General features: G+C 33.5%; 1 protein-coding gene across 1 annotated transcript; it reads left to right on the top strand.

The window, feature by feature from the left end:
* The first annotated feature begins 9795 nt into the window (after positions 1-9795).
* LOC126967051 (facilitated trehalose transporter Tret1-like) lies at positions 9796-21495 on the top strand. The gene is made up of 3 exons (XM_050811380.1): positions 9796-9942; positions 17171-17309; positions 20006-21495. Exons 1-3 carry the CDS (start codon positions 9883-9885, stop codon positions 21349-21351), a joined length of 1545 nt encoding a protein of 514 aa, XP_050667337.1. The 5' UTR covers positions 9796-9882; the 3' UTR covers positions 21352-21495.
* Positions 21496-26077: the final 4582 nt, after the last annotated feature.

The raw sequence follows: 26077 nt of genomic DNA on the forward strand, positions 1-26077 counted from the left end.
AAATAAATAAATAGTTAGTTTAATATTTAAAAAGTCATTTTTTTCATGAAACTGCTTTATTTCTGAGATAATCAAGTGTACTTAATTTTTGTCACAAAGGCATTATTTCCTGCTTATAAGTCAAGAACTGGGAGATTATGCGATACAAAATCAGCTCTTGAATATTCATATTTATAACGAAACTTATCTCCAAACCATGAGGTAGGACTTTGGTCCATAATGCAATAGGATAATGACTTTAATGCGTTGATACATTTGAGAAATGCATGAGGTATTGAAGTTGGTGATAATATGCGCACTTATTTCATCTTCCAAGGCTTGTCTTATAACACGACTATATCTAACAATAATAACGATCTACATAATATGACATTCATTTGGTACAAAAATTTATTTATTTATTTAGGTTCACCAACAGATTATACACTATTACTAGCTTATAAAAATAACAAAATAAGTATATATTATGGTGTAAATCCAGTTAAAGGCAAACCAGCATGCATTTTTGAGTTCCACAAGTGCAGGGTTGCAAGTTTACAATGAAAAAATATTGTATTGTACTATTATAATGTAGAAGTGAACAAGTGAAAAAAAAAAAAACTAAAAATTAAATTTTGGATATAAATCAAAACAAAGCATAAGTTATGTGGTTTCTGCACTGATAAATTGCTGCAATATTTTTTTGTAATGCTGAGGGAGGAGGAGTGGATGTCAACAGGAATAGTTTTGAAAAGATTATTGTGCTCCCGGCAGATCCTTTCTAAAATACTATTAGCACCGAGTTCAGTTCTATATAAATTTCCAATAAATGGTTTGAAATTTGTGAAACGTGCACTTTCGCGTGGCACTGAAAATTTAATTTTGGCTAGGATATTGGGACAGTCTAATTTGTGATTTACCCAGCGACGATTGTCTAGTGACGTTATATTAAAGAAATGTAATCTATCGTTATAAGAGGTTAACTCGAACTGTTTTTTTTTTCATGTACTGACAACAAAAAAAGAAAGCGTTTCTGGATTCTTTCGATTCTTTTGATAGGATCCTTATAGAATTGATTCCAAACGGTGGAGCCGTATTCTAATAAGCTACGAAATAGAGCAAAATAAACCATTTTAATAGCTAAACATGAATAAAACGTTTTGCAATTACGCCAAACAAAGCCTAATAATTTGTAACATTTATTGATTGTTACATCAATGTGTGTATTGAAGGATAATTTCTTGTCTAAAATAATTCCAAGGTCTCTGATGTCATCCACTTCATCTAACAAAAGATTATTTAAAGAATATGAAGTATTAAGCGGTATTCATTTCTTTGTAAATTTTATATGCTGACATTTTTTAACATTAAGGGGCAATTAATTTTTAATAGACAAATGTCGCCAGCAAATAACGGAAAATTTTGAACATTTTAAATGGTTACACAAGTCGTTTATAAATACTAAAAATAATACAGGACCTAGATGGGATCCCTGAGGGACTCAAGATGGAGCCATGAATGGATCTAATTGATACCCGCAAACTATAACTTGTAGTTGTCTGTACGACAAAAACGACGAGAGCCAAGACAGTAAAGTTCAGCCTTGTCCAGTCCTTGAATGCCAGCGTTATGTTGTTTACTTATAAAAATTGAGTGGTTGACCCGATCGAAAGCTTTACTCACATCCATATATATATAGCGTCCACTTGGTGTCCCTTGTCTATATTATCTATTACTTGAGTTGTAAATTCGGTTAAATTGGTTATGGTAGACATTTTATTGCGGAAACCATGCTGTTGAGGAACTGAAATAGATTTCAAATGAAAAGAAAAATAAGGACATATCAAAGATTCGGAAACCTTACCAAAAATGGACACTATAGAAATTGGCCCGTAGTTCATTATAGCATCCGCTTGTCCGCTTTTCGGAATTGGCAGACTTCCATTGTTCAGGAAATATCCCAGTGGCCAGAGATCGATTATATATAAGATATAGCGGATAGGACAGAGATGAAGCGCAGTTTTTATTTTTTTTAATGTAATTAGCCGGTATCTTATCAGGACCAGCTCCTTTTCTATCGTCTAATTTTTTCAAGGCATTTCCTATTGAATTTTGGTCTAAAGAAATTTTGAAAAGAGATTTGTTTGCTGAATCGGCAACTGCGTTATTATCTGTGGTTGAAACTATATTAGGCTTGATTCTAATGTCCGTATGATCTGGTTGTGTATAAACTGTGGAAAAGTGTTCAGCAAAAGCGTTACTGATTGATGCGGGAGATCGTCTCCCAAACCATCTATGTCTACAAGTCGATACTTGTGTGGCTTTAAATGTTACATTACGTTTGAAACCGTTGCCTGACTTTTTCTTTTAGATTTTAAAAATGAGCACAGTACTTTCATGTTATTTTTACAAATTAAATCTTCTATACTTTTTTTATAATTAACGTATCAACTATTTATTTGAGTATGACATCTTTTTCTAGCTTCTTGAAAATCGTATTTTGTGAGAGGACATTTTGTATTTTTTGTATTTCAGACGGAAGGCCTCCTTTTCCTTAATTAACCTGATAAGGTTATGTGTAAACCAAATCTATCTCTACTAGCTGTCATTTTGGGAACGTTTTTTCCATAAGTCCTTTAATAATGCTATAAAATTTCTCTATCATTTGGTTAATAGTGTCCGTTGTTTCAAAAATGTTATCCCAATTAATTTTCCTTAACTGAATTGAATTGAATTGAATTAATGAAAATTGTATTTTATAATTTGTTTGGACTTAGTAATTCCTGTTTGTGGAAATTAAATACGGAAAGTAATGGTGGGTGATACGGATCAATTTTACTTAACGAGATATCCGAAGGAAGTACTTTAGCTTGCAGTGACCCACTGCAAAAAACTAAATCTAAAATTTTGTTGCCTTTATAGCGATGTTATTATATTGTTTAAAGCTATGAAGGGACATAAAATCTGTAAGAAGATAACCTAAATTGCAGTTAGTGTTAGTGGATTGGGTAAGAGTTACGTCTAAGTTCGACTTTACTGCTGCCCAATGTATGAAGCTGAGATTGATATCACAAAATTCTTGAATAAGTAAATATTCTGTAATTAAATGAATCCTGCTAGCGCATATAACAATAAAGGGTTTATCATGTGGTAATAATACTTTAATAAAATTATAAGCTGACTGAGTAATTCTTTTTGAAGAGGAATTCCCAAATTATTTTGGGCGTCAGACCTCTTTTCCCATAAATGAACTGACTCCATAGCCAAATCAAATAATACATATCAATTAAACGAAATGTGATTGTCACCAAACTAGACATCATTTTGTTCATCAAAATAAACAAAAGAAAAAGACATAAAATTCAGTGAGTCTGAAGGCTAATTAATAATTAATTGACATTAATAATAAAAACACTAGAATCGCAAAGTAAAGCTTAAAATTTAAAAAATCGATGTGTGTGATGAATCTGGTGACTGATGATCAATCTAACTAAAACTGTTTCCATAATTATGTAACTGTAACATTACATGTTGAATTAATTAAAACGCCTTAAAATGCTTTCTCCGAAATGGTTTCTTTGTATTGTCAAAATGTTTAGTGGGATGCTTCTTTGCACAGGATGCCAGCTAGATTATGGGTACCACAACGGCGCCTATTTTTACCGTACATTCCTGTGCTTCGGTCTGAAGGGCACCGTAGATAGTGAAATTACTGGGCAAATGAGACTTAACATCTTACGTCTCAAGGTGACGAGTGCAATTGTAGTGCCGTTTTTCAAGAATCCTGAGCGGCACTGCATTGTAATGGGCACGTATCAATTACCATCAGCTGAACTTCCGCAGGTCTCGTCCCTTATTTTCATTAAAAAAAAAAGTATACTGAAACCTTTTTCGACTAAGCATGATGATGGAAAAGCGGTAACGTATTTTTACAGTGTAAGATACTGTGTTTCAATAGTATAATTTCTGATAGCCTTGGTTTATTTTCTGGTTAAGTCCCACGTCTCGGCTAATGGAAAACTCTACTTACATGGCTGTGAATTCGAAAATTGAGTGATTGAGTATCAAGATTCCACGTTCATAAGCATCTAATAGTTGCCGCAATAAAAAACCTATTGCTCTTATGAATTGCGGTATCTGGTTAGAGCGCAGCGGAGACCAATCCTTAATCTAGAAGCGATTCTTTTCTTCAGTCACCAAGCTATATTTTGCAAGCACTATTGTGTTTCGGTTCCGCATCACAGCGGTCCTATACTCGAAATTTCAGAGTTTCGATCCTTTCCACGACTGTGCTGATGGAAAACTCTTCTTGTATGGCTGTGATATTATTTGGATTTATTATCCATTCAGTAATTTGAAATTTTAAGAGATCCTCAAACCTTTTAATAAATTCGTAATGCGTCTTAGGGTAATTTTAACAAATATGCAATAACTTGTGAATGTATTCAACAAATAGTTGGATGTGCTTGTGAATGTATTGAACAAATATCCCTGTGCTTTCCTAGGATCCAAGTCACAAGGGTGTCGTGAGAGGAAACTAAGGGCTTTTTAGAAGTGGGAGAGTCACGCTGCCGTCTTATGACGTCAGCACGAACGACTCGTCCGGGTTAATTACCATGAGGCTATCCCCCCCCTCCACCAGAAGCCAGAGAATCTGAATCCACTCCAATTTAGACGCCGTCCACCAACACCTTGAGATTGCGCAGTTTGATTACCGACTTTAGTTTGATTATATATCACAATTATTAACTGACACTAAAAAGTTAAAAAAAACTACGTCTAAAATACCGACTTAAAATAACTAAAAAATTAATTTAATACACCTTTACCTTTAATATTAATAAAATACTATTATTTGTATGTGCTACATATTGATAGCTTTGAATTCGGTGTCAAGCCAAATATAATAGTAAGTACCTACACTCGCCACGCGTGACTTTGAGAGGCATAGCTTCGTCTAGAACAAAACAACCCAAGCGGACAGACACGCGTGGCCAGACAACCTTAATAATTACAGTAAGTATGCTGTTTATAATATTAAGTTTTATTTTGTTTAGGGCTTGGCACCGACTTGAAAGCTATTAATAGGTAGCACATATAAATAATAGAATTTTATTAATATTAAAGGTAAAGTCTATTAATTTAAATTTTTAGTTATTTGATGATTCTTTTCAGTTTTTGAAGTCGGTTTTTTTAAATGTATGAGAGAAATGACCGTTTTGGGACTCCAGATTTAAAAATGTGTCTTCCAGACGAGTTTTTAGTGCCAAAAGTATAACTAATATAATCTTGAGATATGAATGATAAAGCTTTATAAATCAGTGAGATAATATTAAGGGTTCAAAGATAAAACAATATAATTGCCAAAAAACGTTAGTAAATAAGATAATACAAAATCAACGACATGAAAAGGCATAAAAAGGTATAAAAGGCATTTATTTTCTCAAAATTGATTCCTTAAGCATTATTTTTGATGTCATTTCTAATAACTACTAGATACTGGCGCTCTGAGAGAGAAGAAGTGGCGCAAGAAAATCTCCCAGCATTTCTTTTTTTGCGCTCTTTTCAATAAAAATATACAATATTGTTCAGTCATTTCTATCGCTACAAAATAATCACAATCCAGTCCCAGGCTGTCCGATCATTTAGATATTCAGCAGTGGAGTAATAGGATTTACGACAGAGCCATTTTTTTATAAAACATGTAAATTTATTTATAGATAATGCCTGAATAGTGGCTGGGAGTTTATTATAGAAGTGTATACATTTACCCTTAAAGCTATTATGTATCTTATGTAGCCTACTAGAATTAGTTACAAGCAATCCCTTATTTCTAGTATTATAATAATAAAAATCACTATTAAGAGCATAAAACACCATTGAAAATAATATACACGCTGCGCTGTAAAGATAAAACGTTGGTATGGGATTTGTAATTTGTTGACTTCTTGTTAGGCTATCTTAAATTAATTGGATCGTATCCTTACCTTAACACTTACTTATCACACATTACTCTATTGAGCTCCACCATGACCCACATACTCTTATTCTATACTAAAGATGTTTTATTATTTTACACTACCGTCAATATTTATTACGTGGCGAGATATAAGAATTGAATATTGTGGTTAGTGTGGTCATGATTTGGTTGTATTTTATGGAATGCCAGGTAAAATTGCCTACAACGTCAACAAGAGTTCTTTTGATTACATAATCTCAGCAGATATGAACCAGGTGTCATTCGATTCGTTCGATAAAGTTACAGATTCGTTCGTAAAATTGCAGAAGTCTAATTAATATAAAAAAGGAATATTACCTTTATTTGAACTTCCAGACGAGAACAATTAATTAATTATTTATGATATATGAACAATTAATTAATTATATATGAAGACGATTTTGAGCTCGAAGAGTCTGATGAAGGTTAAATAAAACCCTATTTTATAAATTTTTAAACCGTAATTACTTTTGAATGAATAAACCGATTTTCAAACAGTTTTCAGTCGATCGATAAAGCCGTTTAAATACTATTCCAAAATAAACACATATAGATTTTTTTTAGTTGTTTTGAGATTTCTCTAAAGCTACCGGTCCGAATCGGTCCTAATTGTATTCAAAATAAGTTTGGCCAAGCCCTTTCGAATGGCGTCAACCGCGATGAACTCGGTCGAGCCATTCAACAGTTATAAGAGGTTTACATAGATCCATACACACACACACACACACACACACACACACAAATATATACAGAGGTATGGACACCATCGCGGGAATATTCAGGAAAGTTTCCTAGGACCTTAAATCGTTTAGATATGACGAAAATCTATTTTTGAAAAACTAGATAAGACCAGTAACTTCCCGTTTTTTGATAATTTTCAAGCGGGAAGCTTAAAAAAATTTTTGACTTAACGAGATCCGAGATTATTTTTATATATGCTATAAAATACCATGTCATGTTTTACATATTATGTCAATATGCTGTCTCAAAATATAAAAAGCTAATTAGCTGTCAAGGCATTTGCTTTCATCGTAAAGTAATACTCATTTACATCACTCATATTCAGTAAGTAGGTCCTTATTACCCCCAAATGGGGTTTGTAGGTGATCAATTAGCGCTCTAGGGTAATAATGTAGCTTGAAAAGTCCTAGAGCGGTAAGTAATTAAAAGAAACTCTTCAATCTTTCAAAAAGTTCGCGTACATCTAACCATCATACTGGCAATAGACATGATGCATTCAGCCGCAGCAGCTTGTCTTTGTATGAGTATAATAGTCATCAATTTAAAAAAATAAACAACTTGAAAAAAAATTTAAAAAAAAAGATGAAAAAAGTCGGGAATAGAAAATTTTATAATTACGTGATAATTAAGAAAAAAACATGAGTTCTGCAAGTGATGAAGATATATACTGCACTCCTGATTCGATTAAAATGGAAGCTGAAGAAGCAATTAACAATATTTATCATTGTAATGCCAGTTTTTTTCTACTTACCTCACAATCGAGATGTAAAGCAGAGTAGTTAGGTCGGGTGTAAGCATCAATTGAACTCTCGAACTATAGGCTAAATATCTCGGGCTGCAATTGATGCCTTACAGCCCTTGGCTACTAATCTATCCCAATTAGATAGGTATGATAAAAACAAAAATTTTAACGATAACGACGTTATAAATAAAGTTTTTAGCAATAAATTTATATGTTTATTACAATAACTACATCAAATAAAAATATTAATACCAATCAGAAATGTTGCTTTGAATATCCGTATTAAAGACTTCAATAATTATTCAGTTAATGCACTTATTTGATGCAGGTAATAAATTATAGATTTTTGAAGTGAAAACTTCTTTTGCGGCGTTGAGAACTTTTCTTGGGCCATCCCATACCCATGTATAAAATGTTAAACTCGTGTCAGGAGACGTGACCGTAATTCGTAAGACAGTCGTTGAAATTATGGATGAAAGTAAATATTCTGAGAGATACGTTTTAATGTGAAAATTTTTGAATAATTCTGAAGTGTTAAATTTTTTATGTAATATAAATTGTCATTTTTGTGTACGATAGCGTAATAAATGAATATTGTATTTAACCACATAAATGATAGTACTTTTATACTGATAAATAAAGCAATTCGTGCGAAATTATTCCCTAACCATTCCAAAATATAAAAAAATGCACAACGTTAATGTTCAAGTTTTCACTTCTGCCGGCATTCTCGCAGTGCAACTCATTTTTTATCAAAATTATTTTAATAGCAAGTGAGTGGCATTGACGTGAAAAAATCAACAATTTTTTTTTAATTAAAATAAGAGATGAGAAAATGAGAGAGAGATTCAGCTGATGGTAATTGATACGCCCTGCCCATTACAATGCAGTGCCGCTCAGGATTCTTGGAAAACCCCAAAACTTCTGAGCGGCACTACAACTGCGCTCGTCACCTTGAGACATAAGATGTTAAGTCTCATTTGCCCCGTAATTTCACTAGCTACGGCGCCCTTCATACTGAAACACAGTAATGCTTCCACATTACTGCTTCACGGCAGAAATAGGCGCCGTTGTACCCATAATCTAGCCGGCATCCTGTGCTAAGGAGCCTCCCACTAGACTAACAATCGAACTCTTATGATCTTTGTAAATTTAATTGGTTTTGATATGAAAACAATGTGGGTCACAGCTCAAATTACGTTCTCCACGATATAATTTGAATCATCAGCAAATTAACAATTAATTCACGTAAACAATTAGCTAATAGATAATTAAATGTGTAAGCAATTATTTATAATAGTAGAATCGTCATATCGGAATAGGTTATATTACATACTAGCTGACTCGACAGACGTTTTTCTGTAGATAATAAAAAAAGTACTGTTTTATAGGAATTTGCCAATAATATTTCAAAACATCAAGAATTATTACCTTATAAATACTCCCTGTTGTTATAAGAAAATTGTTTCACAGTGGAACTGTCAAACCGTGCGTCAGTAAATTCTCTCATAGAAAATATGCGTACAAAACAATCTATTTATATATATAAAAGAGAATGTATGTTTGTATGTTCCCTAATTACTCTTAAACGATTTGACCGATCTCAATGAAATATTTTTTAGTAGAATCGTTGAAGCTCAAGGAAGGTTCACATATATAATTTATATGGCAAAACAACGTTTGCCAGGTCAGCTAGTTGGAAATAAAAATAATTATGGGTCTCAAATCGAAATAAGAACTATCCTATCTCTCAAGTTGGACTAAACTGCACTCCATGAAGTAATCCCCATTAAAATCCGTTCATTAGTTTAGGAGTCCATCGCGGACAAACAACGTGTCACGTAATTTATATATATTAAGATAAGATATATAAATCCAGTGTCCTGATGTTTGTTTCCAGTGAACTCCTAAACCAATGAACTGATTTTAATGGGGATTACTACACGGAGTGTAGTTAAGTCCAACTTAAGAGATTTTATTTCTATTTGAGACCCATAGTTATGATAATATTATTAAAAATACAATTTTAAATGGGCGTTAACGCGCTTTCCTACATTTATCTAATGTATTCTATTAACTAATTGCAAGTATCCTGATAAAATACACGCCGTTAATAATTACAATTACTGCTACTAATTTACAAATATTTGTAAGTTAATTATTGTTACTAATATAAAGTTAAGTGTATAAACCACATTTTGTTTGATAAGTATTAAAGAAGGCCTTAAGATGACAATAAAATGATATACTACAAATCATTACCAACAACACTCACAGAACTAATTTCTTAAATTCGTTTCGTAGTTTTTGTGTTATTTGATTCGTAAGAGTTGTAAGGGCCATACGCCTGTGTCTGAAGCGAACGCTCATCCGAAGTGCATTAAATAATTTTATATGCAATAATTATAATTATGGAATTGTGATGGATGAAAGGAATCCGGAATTCATCAGGAAAATGACGTGGCTTCCATTTTTAAGACAAGTATGTTATTTTATTACTTATTAAGGTGTAATATATATTAAGTTTTGAATAAATATAAATTGAGATATACTGTGATTGCATTATTAAGAATCATTATTATTACTTAGATTTTATTTGCGAATCCCAATTGTTTAAAATTGGCCTGAAATAATAAATTGTTGTTTTTCAACTAAATATAATATAGTGTGCTATCATGGCTGATTAAAAATACATTATGTATTCAGAATAGTTTGTGGTAATAACACAGAATAGTTCAAATTGAAAGATTTGTTTAAAATTTATAAACTGCAGTGTGTCCGTTATTGGATTAATTATAGTGTAACTATTAATTTAATTTAATGAAATTTAGATGAGAATTAATGTGGACATTATTATTGAGGGTACTGACATAAACAGATCTCATTCACAACACTTCTTTTTAATAAAAATACCGCCTTGGTGATTGAATTTGATCATAATTAATTAACCTTTTAAGATTGAATATTGTTGTATTGTTAACCCTCATGTTGAGGGTTCATGGTCGAAGAGACTAATTAATCTTCGGTTTCTAAGTTTCGTAGTATAGCTAGAAAGGTCCATCACAAAAGCGCCATTTTCTACCGCCAAGCTAAAGTGTGCTATTAAAATTACTGCACTTTTGAAATTATCAGCAATTGTGATGATCATTTTAAGATTTTTCACATCACTAATTTATAATGGGCAAAGAGCATCACTAATCATCAGGTGTAGGTACGTCTTTTTCGTCACTTCTGTTCAAATCATGTAAATATAAAAGTAAATATTTTATATATAAAATTCTCGTGGCCTGGTGTTTGTTACCAAACTATTCCGAAATGGTTAAACCCATTTGTACGAAATTTTGTGTGCATATCGGGTAGGTCTGAGAATCGGCTAACACCTATTTTTCATATCCCTAAATGATAAGGGGAACCCACCCCTAAATATTTTTTTTTACAAATCTCGATTTTATTGTTATTCTATTCCATCCACAGATGAATGGACGGGAATAACGTCAGAATGCTTGAAGTACTGTGAGCGAGATGAATGTCTAAATTAATAATAAATTAACTGTAATTAATGTAATTGGTGTTAACCGTTTTTATTAAAGTATGTTAATAAATAAATATAATATATTACATATTGTACTCGCAGTATATTAAGTACAGGAGGTCTACTCGCAAAATCGACAACGATATATTCGGAACGATACGACAATACACCTATAATATATCGCACCTATCCTACCCTTACAAATGTTCGTATTCCGAATCGTTTATCGTAACAACATCGTAACCATAGACTGATATTTTATTTTTTTACGATGGTAGAGCGAATGAAAAACTAAATATTATCTGTGCTATGTCGCTGTTAAGTGTCAAAAGTCAAATCATAGTTTAGGCGCAAAGGTCCATGCCAGACTCTGCACCACCAATTTGCATCATTTACACAAAATGTAAATATTCACAAATTATGTAATGAATATAATATGACCATATAAAATTGAATAAATAATACAAAACTTGCGGATACTAAAATGTAAAAAAGTAACTCAACCCTTCTCGTCGACTTCCTATTTCTCAAGCGGCCATTTGCATTACTTTCTACGCATAAACGATCAACAAAATGACTTTAATTACTTGGTAGTAAAAAAATCCTGTTGAATAGCAAATCACATATATTTAAAATAAAATTTATTAAGTAAGTATGTATATTGTACGGCAAATATATCTATACAACTTGAAACGATAATAGCAACGACAGCCTAGAAGGTGTCGTTGAGATTATCGTAAAAGTGACGCTTATTAGTTGTCAAATTCGAATATTCGTCTCTGACATTTTCAACTATGGTTGGTTGGTTGAATCATCGTTTCGACATTGAATACGATGTAACTAAGAGTAGGATTCGATACGACTAATGCCACGATATATCGATTTAAGGAGTAGGCCGCCAGGTGATTTTAAATTTATCTGATGTCTATTAATCATATAAACAAGATGCTTTATCTAGATTCTAGATGTATTAATTACCTGAGGGCACAACCCCAATCACACTGCTCTGCGCCCACTAATCTGAGACTTAACATGGCATGTCCTCCCTGCCTGTCATTACATGCACCGGCTACAGTTAACTGTAGATAATTTTTAGCAATCAAATAAAATCAAAATCACTTTAATCATGTAGGTCACGGAACTGACACTTATGAATGTCAAAAATTATATGTCATTGTTAAATTTACCGCCACTTCGTCTAGGGTTGAGCTAATGAGAAGAAGTGGCAAGAAGTAGAAATGGTAAAAAGAGTAGGTAGGTTGTAGCAGTAGGTTTTTCTTATTACAATAATTAAAATATCGAAGAATCCAACAAATGAAAAGTAAAAGCAATTTTGCACGTATTATTGAAATGATTATTATAAGAATTTATTGCCAATTTTTGAATTATGCAACTTAACAAAAACATTACAAACACAACGCAACTCGATCTATGTATATAAAAATGAATTGTTGTTCGTTAGTCTCGCTAAAACTCGAGAACGGCTGGACCGATTTGGATAATTTAGGTTTTGAATTATTTGTCGCAGTCCAGAGAAGGTTTAAAATGTGAATCAATATGAAAATGCACGGAATTAATTAAATGATTATTGGTAATATATATATAATATTGATGTATCACCTGTCCTTTAGAAATAAAACTGAAAGAATAGTTTAAAATGAATAAATAATTAGAATGTTTATATCTTTCCAACTTTCTCAGGAGGTAAAAAAAAACTTAATTTTTGCTAACTATAGTTGGTAGATTACTTAAAGTTGTTAGCTTTATCTAACAGATTATTTTTATATTAATTGATGAAATATGGCGATATATTCATTTAATATAAAGTTTTAAGAAAAAAAGATTTTTAACAGTACTACGTGCTTATTACGCAAACGAAGTCATACATAAGTACCTATTAATTATTTACCTAATATAAATAATTAATAACCTTTACATAAGTGTCATCTGTGCATGACTCAAACCAGCTAGGCAAACATATTAAATATGTTAAAAAGCAAGCTGAAATAATATATGTAAATAACTTTTCAATCTTAGGTACTAGTCTGTTCATAAGTATCTTTTTTTTTCATATGGTTCTGTGCCTCGATACAGATATATACATTTACGGCCTTACAAATAAACTTAGTATAAAGTTATAACTGATGATAAACAAAGAAAATGCAAAATGTTTACATTATCGTTGACAACACTGTCAATACAATGATAATTCTGAAGTTTTCCGAATGACAAACTGCCTTGCAAATAAACGCGGGAAACGTTATACGTCCGAACAAACCATTCGTAAGCAAAATGTCTATTTGTAAACATTTTACATATTCTTGGTTTATATTTAGTTACAACTTTATGCCAATTTCATTTGTAAGGCCGATAAAAAAACGGATTGCACTCCGGCAGTGAAAACTTCAACATTGACGTTGTGCATTTTTTAATATTTTAGAATAGTTATGGAATAATTTCTCACGATTTTTTTTATTTATCAGTATAAAAGAACTATCATTTAAGTGGTTAAATACAACATTGATTTAATGCGCTATCGTACACAAAAGTGACAATTTATCTAATATATAAAATTCTCATGTCGCGGTGTTTGTAGTTAAAGTCCTTCGAAACGGCTCGACCGATTCTCATAAAATTTTGAGTGCATATTGGGTAGGTCTGAGAATCGGACAACATCTATTTTTCATCCCCCTAAATGTTAAGGTTGGTCCACGCCAATTTTTTTATTGACATTTTTTAAAAATTTGTTTGATTATGAGTCAGCATTAAAAAATACATACAACTTCAATTTTCACCCATCTACGATCAACAGTTACTTTTGTATCGCGATTTTAATATTGGCAATATAACGTTTGCTGGGTCAGCTAGTATTACATAAAAATTTTGCACTTGAGAACTATTGACCAGCGGGGGGCTCCTTTGCACAGGATGCCGGCCAGATTATGGGTACCACAACGGCGCCTATTTCTGCCGTGAAGCAGTAATGTGTAAGCATTATTGTGTTTCAGTCTGAAGGCCGCCGTAGCTAGTGAAATTACTGGGCAAATGAGACTTAACATCTTATGTCTCAAGATGACGAGCGTAATTTTAGCGCCGCTCAGAATTTTTGGGTTTTCCAAGAATTCTGAGCGGCACTGCAGGGTAGGGCGTGTCAATGACCATCCGTTGAACGTCCTGTTCGTCTCATCCCTCTAATCCATAATTTTAACGACTGTCTTACGAAATTTCGATCAGGTCACGTATACTGACGCGAGTTTAACATTTCATACCCATCCCATGAAAAGTTCTCAACGCCGCCAAAGAAGTTTTCATTTCTCATACTCGGAAAGTAATGTTGTCTTGATCTGATTATTGGGTGGAAAATGCTGCTTCCCTCCATAGAGAGGGAAAAAGAGAAAAACTTATACAAATTACTTTCTAAGGGCCGGAATGAACTTCAAAAATAGAACTGCTTTCAGCTGTGAAGAGTTTTATGTAAAAAAACAACTAATTAAAAAAATGCTGCGGCCATGTGACTTTCTAAACAGCCAGTGTGAACTTATATTATAATAATTATAGTTTTTATATTATATTCACATTTTCATAAGGAAAGGTGATGAAACGGGCAAGATGTTCACTGACAGTAAGTGATGCGCTCATTACAATGCCACTGTATTCTTTTCACCACTGCTCTTGATTGAACCCAAAGCTCGGAGATTAAGGATTGGTCTCCGCTAAGCTCCGCAGGCGTAGTCCCAAAGTGCGGCAACTAATTTTACGCCCAAGTGGGCGTACTCGAGCCAGTCTCGAACAATGTGTGACGTTGACGTGCCACATGTCCTGTGTAATTTTGATAATAATTGAAACTAAAAGGCCGGGTTGCGTTAGACTTTGTAAAAATAATACTACAAGAAATAAGAAATATACTGGGATCACATATCATCAGTAAGTAATTTGTATTTTATTAATTTCAATGTAAAATAACATAAAGCGTATGTTACAAATTTTGAAAGATGCCATTGTGTGTCAAGATGCCACGTACACAAGCATCTAATAGTTGTTGTAATAAAAAGCTATTGTACTTAGGTAGCGCGGTATCTAGTTGGAGCGCAGGAGACCAATCCTTAATCTAATAAGTGGTTCTTTTTTTTCAGTCACCAAGCTGTAGTTTGCAAGCTCTATCGTATTTCGGACATTTTCATCTAACACGCTTATTTACATCGAAATTAATAAAATACAAAATACTTACTGATGATATGTGATCCCAGTGTCTTTCTTATTTCTTGTAGTATTATTTTTACAAAGTTTTACTACGCAACGTTTTAGTTTCAATTATAAGCAAAGTTTAACAGAACATGTGGCATGTCAGCGTCACACATTGTTCGAGTCTGGCTCGAGTACGCCTATGTGGGCGTAGTAAAAGTGTGACTTCGCCTGCGGTATCTAGTTAGAGCGAAGCGGAGACCAATCGCTTGTTAAATCATCTTCAGATATTAGCCGATGTCAGATGTATTTGTATATATATGAAATATTGTTTATTTAATGGCTAACAATTTTACGTCGATTAAAATACCTTTTATTCAAACAACTTTTCTGAATGTAATAAGTATTTAGTGTGCTCTTTTTGTCTTCCTAATTATTCATGTCAATAAAGACTCCAATAATTTTATACGAATTAAATTCGACCTAACTGGGCACTGTTTACGATGCATTTAAATCGTTTTTTCAATCTTTTAAATCTTTTTTTTATCAAGAAAAAGAGTGTAGTGTTTTTTGTTTGGTTATTGTCGCGTAATTTTCTTAGCAGCGATAAGTAATCTATGCTAATAAATTGAGATCTTAATACTTATGCCATAAGATGCAGCGTGTTTATGCAGGAGAAAGTTTGGTATATTATTAATAAAATAATAAAATTATGGTGATAACTTATTAGGTATTTGACTTAGACATACCTATTTATTCACAATACAAATAATTTAGTCAGTTACATTTCATTAGATATGACAATTCATAAAATGAGAGGGCTTGTAAATATGTAATTTTAAATAGAAAGATGTAATTAATGACATAAGATACGCATGCACGCATTAGGTATATCCTGATCAGAGCTTTTTTTTTAATGACAGTAAGAGACGAGACGAGCAGGACGTCAGCTGATGGTAATTGATACGCCCTGCCCATTACAATGCAGTGCCACACATTCTTGAAAAACTCAAAATTCTGAGTGGGACTACAAATGCGCTCGTCACCTTGAGACATAAGGGTTAGTCACATTTGCCCATGAATTTAAATAGCTACAGCGCCCTTCAGACCTAAACACAATAATTAAAGCTAACACATTACTGCTTTACGGCACAAATAGGCGCCGTTGTGGTACCCATAATCTAGCCGGCATCCTGTGTAAAGGAGCCTCCCATTGGTAAATCTGAGAAAGGCTTTAACTACCTCTATATCGAAATAACCCCCACAAAAATCTAGGCCACCATTAACCGCCTATCATGCATCATTCTGTATGCATATGCTACTTTGTTTTTGATAGTGCAAAAATTGATATAATGTGTATACTGGGTAACGGGTACTGCCGGGGAAGTGAAAACTTGAACATTATTAATGTTTGAATAGTTTGAAATGGTTGGGAATATTTTCGCACGAATTGCCTTATTTATCAGTAGAAAAGTGTTATTTAAATTTATGTGTATTTATTTATATAAGTGTATGTTTATTTATATAAAACTTCAGAACTATTACAATTATTTTACATTAAACAGTTTATCTCTCAGAAAATTCAACTTTCATCCATAATATACTGTCAAAATATTTCACGGCTGTGATTCGATCCCTCGAGTTCGCGGTGTTTTCACGTCGGCTTCACAATCACAATGATTCAACCACTGGACCAATGACCATTAAATTGAAATAGCCGAACTAAAATTATTTACAAGAATAAATCTTTCATCCATGATTTCAAAGACTGTCTAACGAATATTCGCTCAGGCCACGTGTCCTGACGCGAGTTTTACATTTTATACTCATCCCAAAAAAACTAAAGAAGTTTTCAGTTCAATAAAAAAAAATTAAAATGAAATAAATAAACAACTTCTGTGCTACCAAACATAAAATACAGCCAATGGACCATCCTAATTCTTTTGAGGTCGGGTAATTATTGATAACTAATAGATAAACTTTATTTTTTTTTCAGTTTTACATTTGTTCCGGAGAAACAATTTTACATTTTTGCTATGGCCTTTATTTTGGATCCCCGACTGTTTTCATTCCACAAATACGAAAGGAGGCCAATACAACCGACATTATTAGCTTAGAAATGGAATCTTGGTTATGTAAGTTATTTTTTGCTTGCGTATTATATATTATTTGTACTGTACAATAATGTCAAAATTTATAATATTTAGATATATACCATAGATGATTTAAAATATACAAGCGTATAGGACGAACAAAGCGAGAAAGAGAGAATAACTAAGAAGCTCTAACCATAAACTCAGTACTACCGTAATAGACGAACCCTGTGTGCAAGTGAGATAGCTATCCTTACATAAAAACCTAGGTGTAAGAAAGAGACGGAATAGATGAACACCATTAAACCGTTTTGAAACAATTTAGTGTCCATTAGTCTCCTGTCAAATTGGATCAAGTTTTAATTTTAGTATTTTTGTCGTTATTGTTCTGTGTTTTAACGGATTTAAATTAACAAAATATAATGGTGTCGTGCACGGACTAGTAAAAAAAGAAGGACTCCACGCCGTGATATAAGCAAGTGAAGCACCTTTATGTTAGTGTGTGTGCGGGTACGGGGTATACCAGATACACAATTTTTTCTCCCTTAAATATTCATGTATCCACAAATACTTTTATATTATGTTTTTATCCTTTTTCATAACACACGACGGCATTTTTAAAATACATTTGATTGAAATGTATTTGATTGCGACGCAAACTGATAGTAAAACTAGCACACATGAACATTTTAAATTTAGTCACGCCGTAAAGAGGAGAGTGTTTGTCTATTACGCTAGTATACTAAAGTTATGTCTTTAGCTGTCATACAGTAAAATAGAAAAGGAAAGCGAATCTATTTTTACTGAAACTTATTTTGATTGACATGTCGTTAACAGTCAGCCACGCTTGGACACACGAATTGGTAATACATTACCAAGTTGTTAGGTTTGTACTCCTATGTTATATTCTAGTCTTCGATAGTAACTACGCCCCGAATTTCATATAGATATACTAAATGAAATTCGAGGTCAAAAATGACACAGGAAAATTTATACAGTCATATTTTATAAATTACTTATTTAATACATGATTGCTCAAAACTTTATGTGAAATCCCTACCAATATTATAAATGCGATTGTAAGTTTGTTTGTTACGCTTGTACGCAGGAGCAACTGAACCGATTTTGACGAAATTTGGTACAGCGATAGAATAGAGCTTGGGAAAGGACATAGAAAAATTCATGGTTCTCGCGGGATTTGTGAAAAATTTAAAGCTACAACTATGCCAAATTATATGCCAGTTTATATGCTTACAATCCTCGTTATTCACTACTAATCTGAAGAAATGAACCTATACAAAAAAGTACAAGATATAAGAATAACTTTTCTGAGAGAAGTACCAAAAATATGCGTCACGCCATGCCAAAAAACTTGTTTAACTTCAAAGTAATGTGATAGTTCAAAAAGGCTCGGCAGTGTTAACTATAACCAACAGCAAGCATTAGCAACCTACAAATAAGACTTAAGGATATGTGTCACAGGATTAAGTAGTGTTCATAGCTCGAAATGCTATACTTTCACCACAAAACTTGTCTAAAAAGTTTGCGTGTTTTCTGCTTACTCTTCGCCTTAAGTCTATGGCCAAAGTTCACAAGTCTCTTTCACTCGCCTCAACCTCAAGTAGCAAATTCATAATTTCTGATGAGGTGGAAATGCGATCTCCGAGTTTAGGTTTTTTCATTAGTCTGATCCTAAAGCCATTTTCGGCTTGCATTTGAAAAAATCCTCGCGTTATTCAGCTAAACAAGTTTACAAAATTAACGTATGCAAAACTTAATATAATTTAATTCGAGTGACGCTACTACATTGATTTTGTAGATGTGATAACCTCCTAAAGAGCAAGCATGCAAACTTCCTCGAAATAAGATTCATATAATACGAGTATGTTATTATGTATATTAAAAAAAATAACCCTTTATATACGCGGACGAAGCCGCGGGTCTCAGCTTGTAATATAATTTTTTTATTTGGTTCTTGAGCAAGTTATTAAATTTTTTTTATAGGTAAATCCCAAAGTTCTACTTGGGGAAGCTTTAAGATATTATGATTTAATAAATTAAAAACAAATTGTCTTCGTAGTGTCTGTTTTTTTTAACAGGTTTGCTTAAAATAATATCATATTTATATAGTGATTAAATTGAAGTCATGATGATTTTCGAATTATTGCTTTTTGATAGTACCTATATACATATCTTCCTAAATAAGAGTTCCATGTTTACTAACTTCTTAGCAAAGCTTATATTAATTTAAGCTGTTTTATTTCTTTTCTCACTTACGAGGGACAAAAGCGGCCGATTCTCTTACGGCAAGATGACACTAGTCCCTCGTCCTAGGGAACAAAAGCGACTTTTTCATTCAGGTGGGAAAAAAATCGTATACGCACCACGTGAGATAAGTAGGACAATGCCACCCGCGATTGCCGAAATTCCGCGGGCTCGAATGACCTACATTTCTCCCTAGTTGCGTAATATACAATTTTTTCCCACCTCGATGAAAGGCTGTCTTTTAGTCCCCGGTACGAGGGACAAAAGTGAGCGATTCCCTCCCGGCAAGACGAATTTGTCCCACGTAACAGTGACTAAAAGCGACCTTTTCTTCCAGGCGGGAAAAAAATTCGCATATACGCACCACGCGAGATAAGTAGGACATTGTCAAAATTCTGCGGGTGAGAATGACCTACTTTTCTCCCTAGGTGCGTAATATACTATTATATTGAGATGATTTTTATCTATTTCAGCTTCATCTCTGACATCCTATGCTGGTGTACCATGGACAATAATATTACCAATAATGGCTTTTTATTATGGCAGACGCGCACCTGCGATATTTTTATGGATTTTAGTATTGATTAGTACAATGATACTTTTCTACAGCACAACTATTACCGAAATCATCATTTGCCAATTGATTATTGGTGTTCTTCCAGGAGCAATTGTGACAGTATCAATTATGATATATACGGAATACACATCGCCTAAATACAGGGGAGTGTTTCTAACAGTTAAAGCTGCCACTTTCTTCTGGGGCATTTGGTTTGCAAATGTAATTGGTGCATTTTTTTATTGGAAGAATATTGCCATCGTTATGTTCGTATGTTGTGCCTTAAGTTCAACTATTTTCTTTTGGCCTGAATCTCCAATGTGGCTTGCTAGTAAAGGAAGATTCGATGAATGTGCTCTTGTCCATCGCTGGCTCAATGGACACGACCCTGGTTCTGAAAAGGAGTTGTCTTCTCTAATAAAACTACATAAAGCCAAACTTTCGAACGTCAATGAAAAGAAAAGCATAAAGAATGAATTTAAGAAATATATGGAAGCGATAAAAATGAAGACTTTTTACAAACCTATTCTATTATCCGTTCTGACAGGGCTTCTTTATATTTGTTCGGGTAAATTAGCATGTTCTGCATATGCAATTACAATAATTAAGAAAATAACAACATCCGAAGAAGCTGCATATAACGGAATGTTAATTTTAGATGGATTTACTATTTTGGGGATGTACGTCGGATGTGTTCTTTCAAAATATTTTAAGCGAAGAGCATTACTTCTATACACAAGTCTATTCGAGATTTTATTTTTATTGATATTATCACTGTATTTGTACCTAATAAAATTGTCAGTTATAACTGAAAATCAATACTTTACTATAGTATTGCTAACGATATTTTCAACCGCAGTTAGTTGTGGTCCAATTATATTAGGCCCTTGTATTTGTGGTGAATTAGCACCAGTTAAATACAGAAGCCTTTATTTTTCACTGGGAGCGATTGTTATGTCCATTTTAATTGCAACTTCAATAAAAATTACTCCGTTTTTATTCGATAATTTAGGAATGCACATTGTTTTTTTGTTAAGTGGATTATCTACTTCTGTTGTTATTATTTTGGTTTATAAATACTTGCCGGAGACAAAGGATAAAACTGTACCAGAAATACATAGACTGATAGTGGAAAATGCAATTGAACTTCCGGAAGAAAGTGCTGAGGAGAAGATGTATGTTTTTAAGGCAATAAATGACGGGGACGCACGAAACAGCTATTTAGCTATTGAAGGTGACTGTATTGAGAAGCAGGATGTCTAAGTAATACGAAATCATTTTATTGATGCTATGCTGACTATTATGGTCGAGTTATCGTTGGAGTGACATATTTCGGAAGCTTTTAATTATTTTTGTTTGCCCAATACATAATTATTTTGCACTTTTAGTAAACAATAAAAATAACTTGAAAATCAAAACTGTAACTCTAACATTGTTATATACTGAGACATTTTCCTGTTAAATGTTCCTACATTTACTGTTTAAATTGTTGTAAGAGAAATTGTATTATATATACTGATCCAAATGATTTGAGTTTTTCTTTAGTGTTAATTCCGCCAATAATCTTTTAAGAGACTGACAGTGCCGTGCCAGATTTTGGCGAGTCAACACGTCCTGAGGATGCCTCGTGTAGAGGCGAAACACGTGTCGAATTGTTTGAAGACAAATATTGGCGGAATTAACACTAAATAAAAACTCAAATCATTTGGATAATTGTGGATTTCCGCAAAGTAACGCCTACTTCAATAAATTTTCTTATCTATAGTGGTTATGTATATTTAAGTTGTCTTGTATATTTATTAATGTTTAAGCGTTTAAATCACAATATTCGTTTCGGTCCAATTACTTAATATGAATTGAAGCAATATAAACGAATATTAATATTTATGGTATGTTATATTGGATACAGTCATTTAAATATTAGTTAGGATCTAACGAACCTTGTGAGATTATTCTATGGAACTATTTCATTCAGATGGAGCAGAGACCGCTTTTGTTAAGTCTAATAACCTAATTAAAGAGGTTGCATTTGCTGAGCCTGTTAATTGTCATCAATTAATATTAACACCATTAGACTATGTACCAAAAAGATTGGACTATGCAAAATGCAGTCAGTATTTTGGTCCGAAAAATAACTGAAATATTACTTATTAGACCCAAGGACGAGTAAAAAAATAAGGACTCCGTGTCACCGTACATAACAGTGAGGCACCAAACCAAGCCGGTAAACGTGTAAATACATAGCCCCACGCATACCCTTACACTAATACAAGCCGATCGGCCGCCATTATGAGATTTGTCATCGTCTGTGACACATCAGTTTGCGTCGCAATAAAATATTTAAAAAATGCCGTCGTGCGTTGTGAAAAAGTGTAAAAACAATAATATAAAAGTATTTGTGGATATATTATTGAGAAAAAATTGTGTAACTGGTATACCCCGTAACCGCACACACACTAGCATAAAGGTGCTTCACTTGCTCATACAATATCACGGCGCGGAGTCCTTCTTTTTTTACTAGTCCGTGATTAGACAATCCTATCTAAAATTAAGTACATTGTAACTCGTTTGAAAGTTAACTTGATACTCAATGTGCCACATCAATACATTATTTGCTAACAATAGATTCAAAATAATTTATAATTGTTTAAATATTTATTTATTCAACCATTATTTATGTAAATGATACGATTGCTGAGAAAAATATTTAATTTGCGTACTATGTTATGATATGGAACTATGTGACGATGCAGATGCCTTTAACAGTGACACATTGATTTTAACTCATTCGCTTTTAGGCGTAGCGTGATGCGATACGACCTTGACCACATTACTGACTACTGCATTCTCACTAGAGATGAAACGGATAGCAGTTTGGCCGGATACCGGATATTCGGCCAACCATGTGGCCGAATTGCCGAATATCCGGCCGCCGGATAACCGGCGAAACTTAGCCGTTTGGTGTATCGCACACACAAACACAGACTTGCGTAGGCGGCGCGCGAAGCAACCAAAAGCGAAACCGCTTGCTACCTCTCAATGCAGAGAAATTAGTATTTATCCACCATAATTTGCCTTTAGTGCAGTATGAGTAGTAATTAATAAATTTTTTTCTATTACATTCATTTACAATGGTGTGATTAAAAATTTACAACTAAAACTAATTATATTTCTTAAGTGATACTAAAACTAACTAAATAAAGCAAATAATTACTTAAAAATATATTTTTTTATACAGATTTTTTTTAATTCGGCCTGATGCCTATCCGGCCGAATAGTAGATACTTATCCGGTATTCGGCCGGATAGTATTAAGGCCGCTGGATAGGCCGGATAGTTACCGGATATCCGTTTCATCTCTAATTCTCACTCTGATTGAATGACGAACTGTTATCATGTATCTGTAACTTAGAATGACTTTAAGTGCAAATATACACTAAATACGACCTGTTAAGTAATTGAATAATAATAATTATTTACCTTAGATTAATGATTGGTCTCCGCCGCGTTACAACGAGATACCGCACTATCTAAGAACAATAGCTTTTTTATTGCGGCTACTATTAGATGCTTGTGTGAGTGGCATCTAACGTACGGTTAATGTTAAGTATTTGACATTGAAATTAATTAAAAGTTTGACAGAACATGACATTGTGACGCATCAACGTCACACATTGTTCGCCACGAGACCACACGAGACTGGCCCGAGTACACCTACGGGCTTAATATTAATTGCCGCACTTTACAAGTATGCCTGCGCTATCTAGTTGGAGCGCAGCGGAGACCAATCATTAATCTAAGTTATTTACTTAATTTGATAGAGAAAAGTCTGTGACTAATTTCTTTTTTATATAACAATATAACAATTATGTATACCTAAGTACGACTAATGTTATATAAATTTGTAAAAATGTTTGATTCAATGTGTCTGTAATATATTTATTTTCCTTAGAGTAATAACGTATTATTTTCATTATACGTGTTCCAAAGATTTGTATGTTGTTACTTCGTCAATACCCGTACATTATAAAGCAGCAATCAGTACCGTACAATCTCCCGGGAAATAATATGTTTCCAATTTACTTTCAATTGCCGATAGTCTGGGGAGATGCTGTAAATTGATTTAAACAATCAGGAAAGTCTATATAACAATTTATTAACCAAGTTTCCTGAGCAATGGGATTTAGTATTTCATTTGTATGTTGTTTTCCTTTTTATTACTTTAAACAACTTAGTTAAACACTTTTTGACTTTACAGGCTTGATACCATTCCATTTCAGCCGGAAGAAGTCCACTGCTGGACAAAGGCCTGACCCAAAGATCGCCATGACGATCGATCCTGCGCTGCCCTCATCCAAACTATTCCAGTGGTCTTGACAAGATCGTCAGTCCATCTTGTGGGGGCTACCAAAACTACGTCGTCAATCTATGTGGCCTGCCCAATGTTACTTCGGTTTCGCAATCATCTGGGCTATGTCGGAGACTTTGGTCTTCTTACGGATCTCCTCATTCCTGACTCGATCTCGCATGGACACTCCATGCATAGCCCTCTCTATTGCCCTCTGAGCCGTGAATTTATTTCATAAGGCACATAGTTAGCGACCACGTCTGCGTTCAGTATGTCATCACTGGCAACACACACTGATTAAAAACCTTCGTCTTGTCCGCTATTATTTTACAATAAAAACAGGGCACTGGCAACAAAATGGGCATTTTTGTGATAATGATTCACTTCAGATCTCGTGTCGTACAAAACAGCAAATTAGTTACCCTACCCCCGGTTTCGAATTTACAAAGACTATATAACATTAGAGTGAAAGTGCAAACTGAACTGGCTTAGCTTTTCGCCAGCCAGGCAATAAATTGCATGCAAAACTAGATGCGGGTGGAATTTTGAATCCGGTGTTGTAATTTGGCTGCTGGTATTAACCCAAACAACTCCTTTGATAAAATCACGTGATAAATGCGGTAGAAGATGCAGAGAGAACCCACATCTCTACGAAATGCCAAATAATCAAGCCGATCGGAGATGAACGTTAATGATTCGACCCGCTCATCGTTATATGTTAAATAGAAATTATATATGTATATAAAATATAGTTTAACAAATAGAATATTCCCTGATTTTAAAGCTTTTATGCCTCGATAAATAAAGCCTCTGCCTGCTATATTTATTAGTTTAGTGTGCGTGACAAGCTACGTCTTACACTCGCGATTTGCATGTCAATTTGCGTTGGCGAGCGTGCTTGCTCAAAATATAGATAAAATGTTTTTCAACGTGTTCACCGCTGTCACACTTTATTTAGATGTATAAATGATTAAATTATATAAGGTTTTATGCTTCAAGCAAGAATAATGAAAAGAAAAATGTGCGAGAATTTCATATAGTTCAGAACGAGTTGTAATTAAAAACGGTCTCTATTAGTTCATATTTTAGTATATTCGCCACAATTAGCACTGACAAAGTTAGTCACAGACATGCGGGTGATCACTATTTACATAACCTGATGTAAATTAGTGATCACGATTCAGAAGAACCACACGAGGCCTTTAGAAAGATGTACTCGCTTTTTTTAAAGGTATCCACGTTGTATCGTCCTAGAAACACCGCACAAGGAATCTTCCATACTTTGACTGTACGTGAAAGAAAGTTTCTTAAACAACGCACTGTAGATAGATGCAAGACATCCAGATGGTGGGAATTATATTAGAATTTTCGGCGTGTCGTGCGAAGGGAACCAATCCAATCTGATAAAATAGCACTTTGGAACATATACCTACTATACAGGATGGTTTATTGAAATGGGCGGTGATGGCCAAGTCGGAAACTACGAGACTTAGAGAAAAGTCGTGAGAAGTAATGCCCTCGATTTATAAAAAAATAATACAGCCTGTATTATTGAGCCAATAGACTCTGTTGCTGATAAGGATCAAACTTTGCAAAGATATGTATTACTAAAAATGAAAGAAAATATGAAATTTTTTGTTTT

This window comes from Leptidea sinapis, chromosome 12 (assembly GCF_905404315.1).
Source record: "Leptidea sinapis chromosome 12, ilLepSina1.1, whole genome shotgun sequence".
NCBI classification, from domain to species: Eukaryota; Metazoa; Arthropoda; class Insecta; order Lepidoptera; family Pieridae; genus Leptidea; species Leptidea sinapis.

Bases quoted from the DNA above. Each gene is read 5' to 3' on its own strand.
- LOC126967051 (XM_050811380.1), top strand. From the start codon at position 9,883: ATGGATGAAAGGAATCCGGAATTCATCAGGAAAATGACGTGGCTTCCA. The intron at 9,943-17,170 runs GTATGTTATTTT...TTTTTTTTTCAG, and splicing joins GGCTTCCATTTTTAAGACAA to TTTTACATTTGTTCCGGAGA. The intron at 17,310-20,005 runs GTAAGTTATTTT...TATCTATTTCAG, and splicing joins AGAAATGGAATCTTGGTTAT to CTTCATCTCTGACATCCTAT.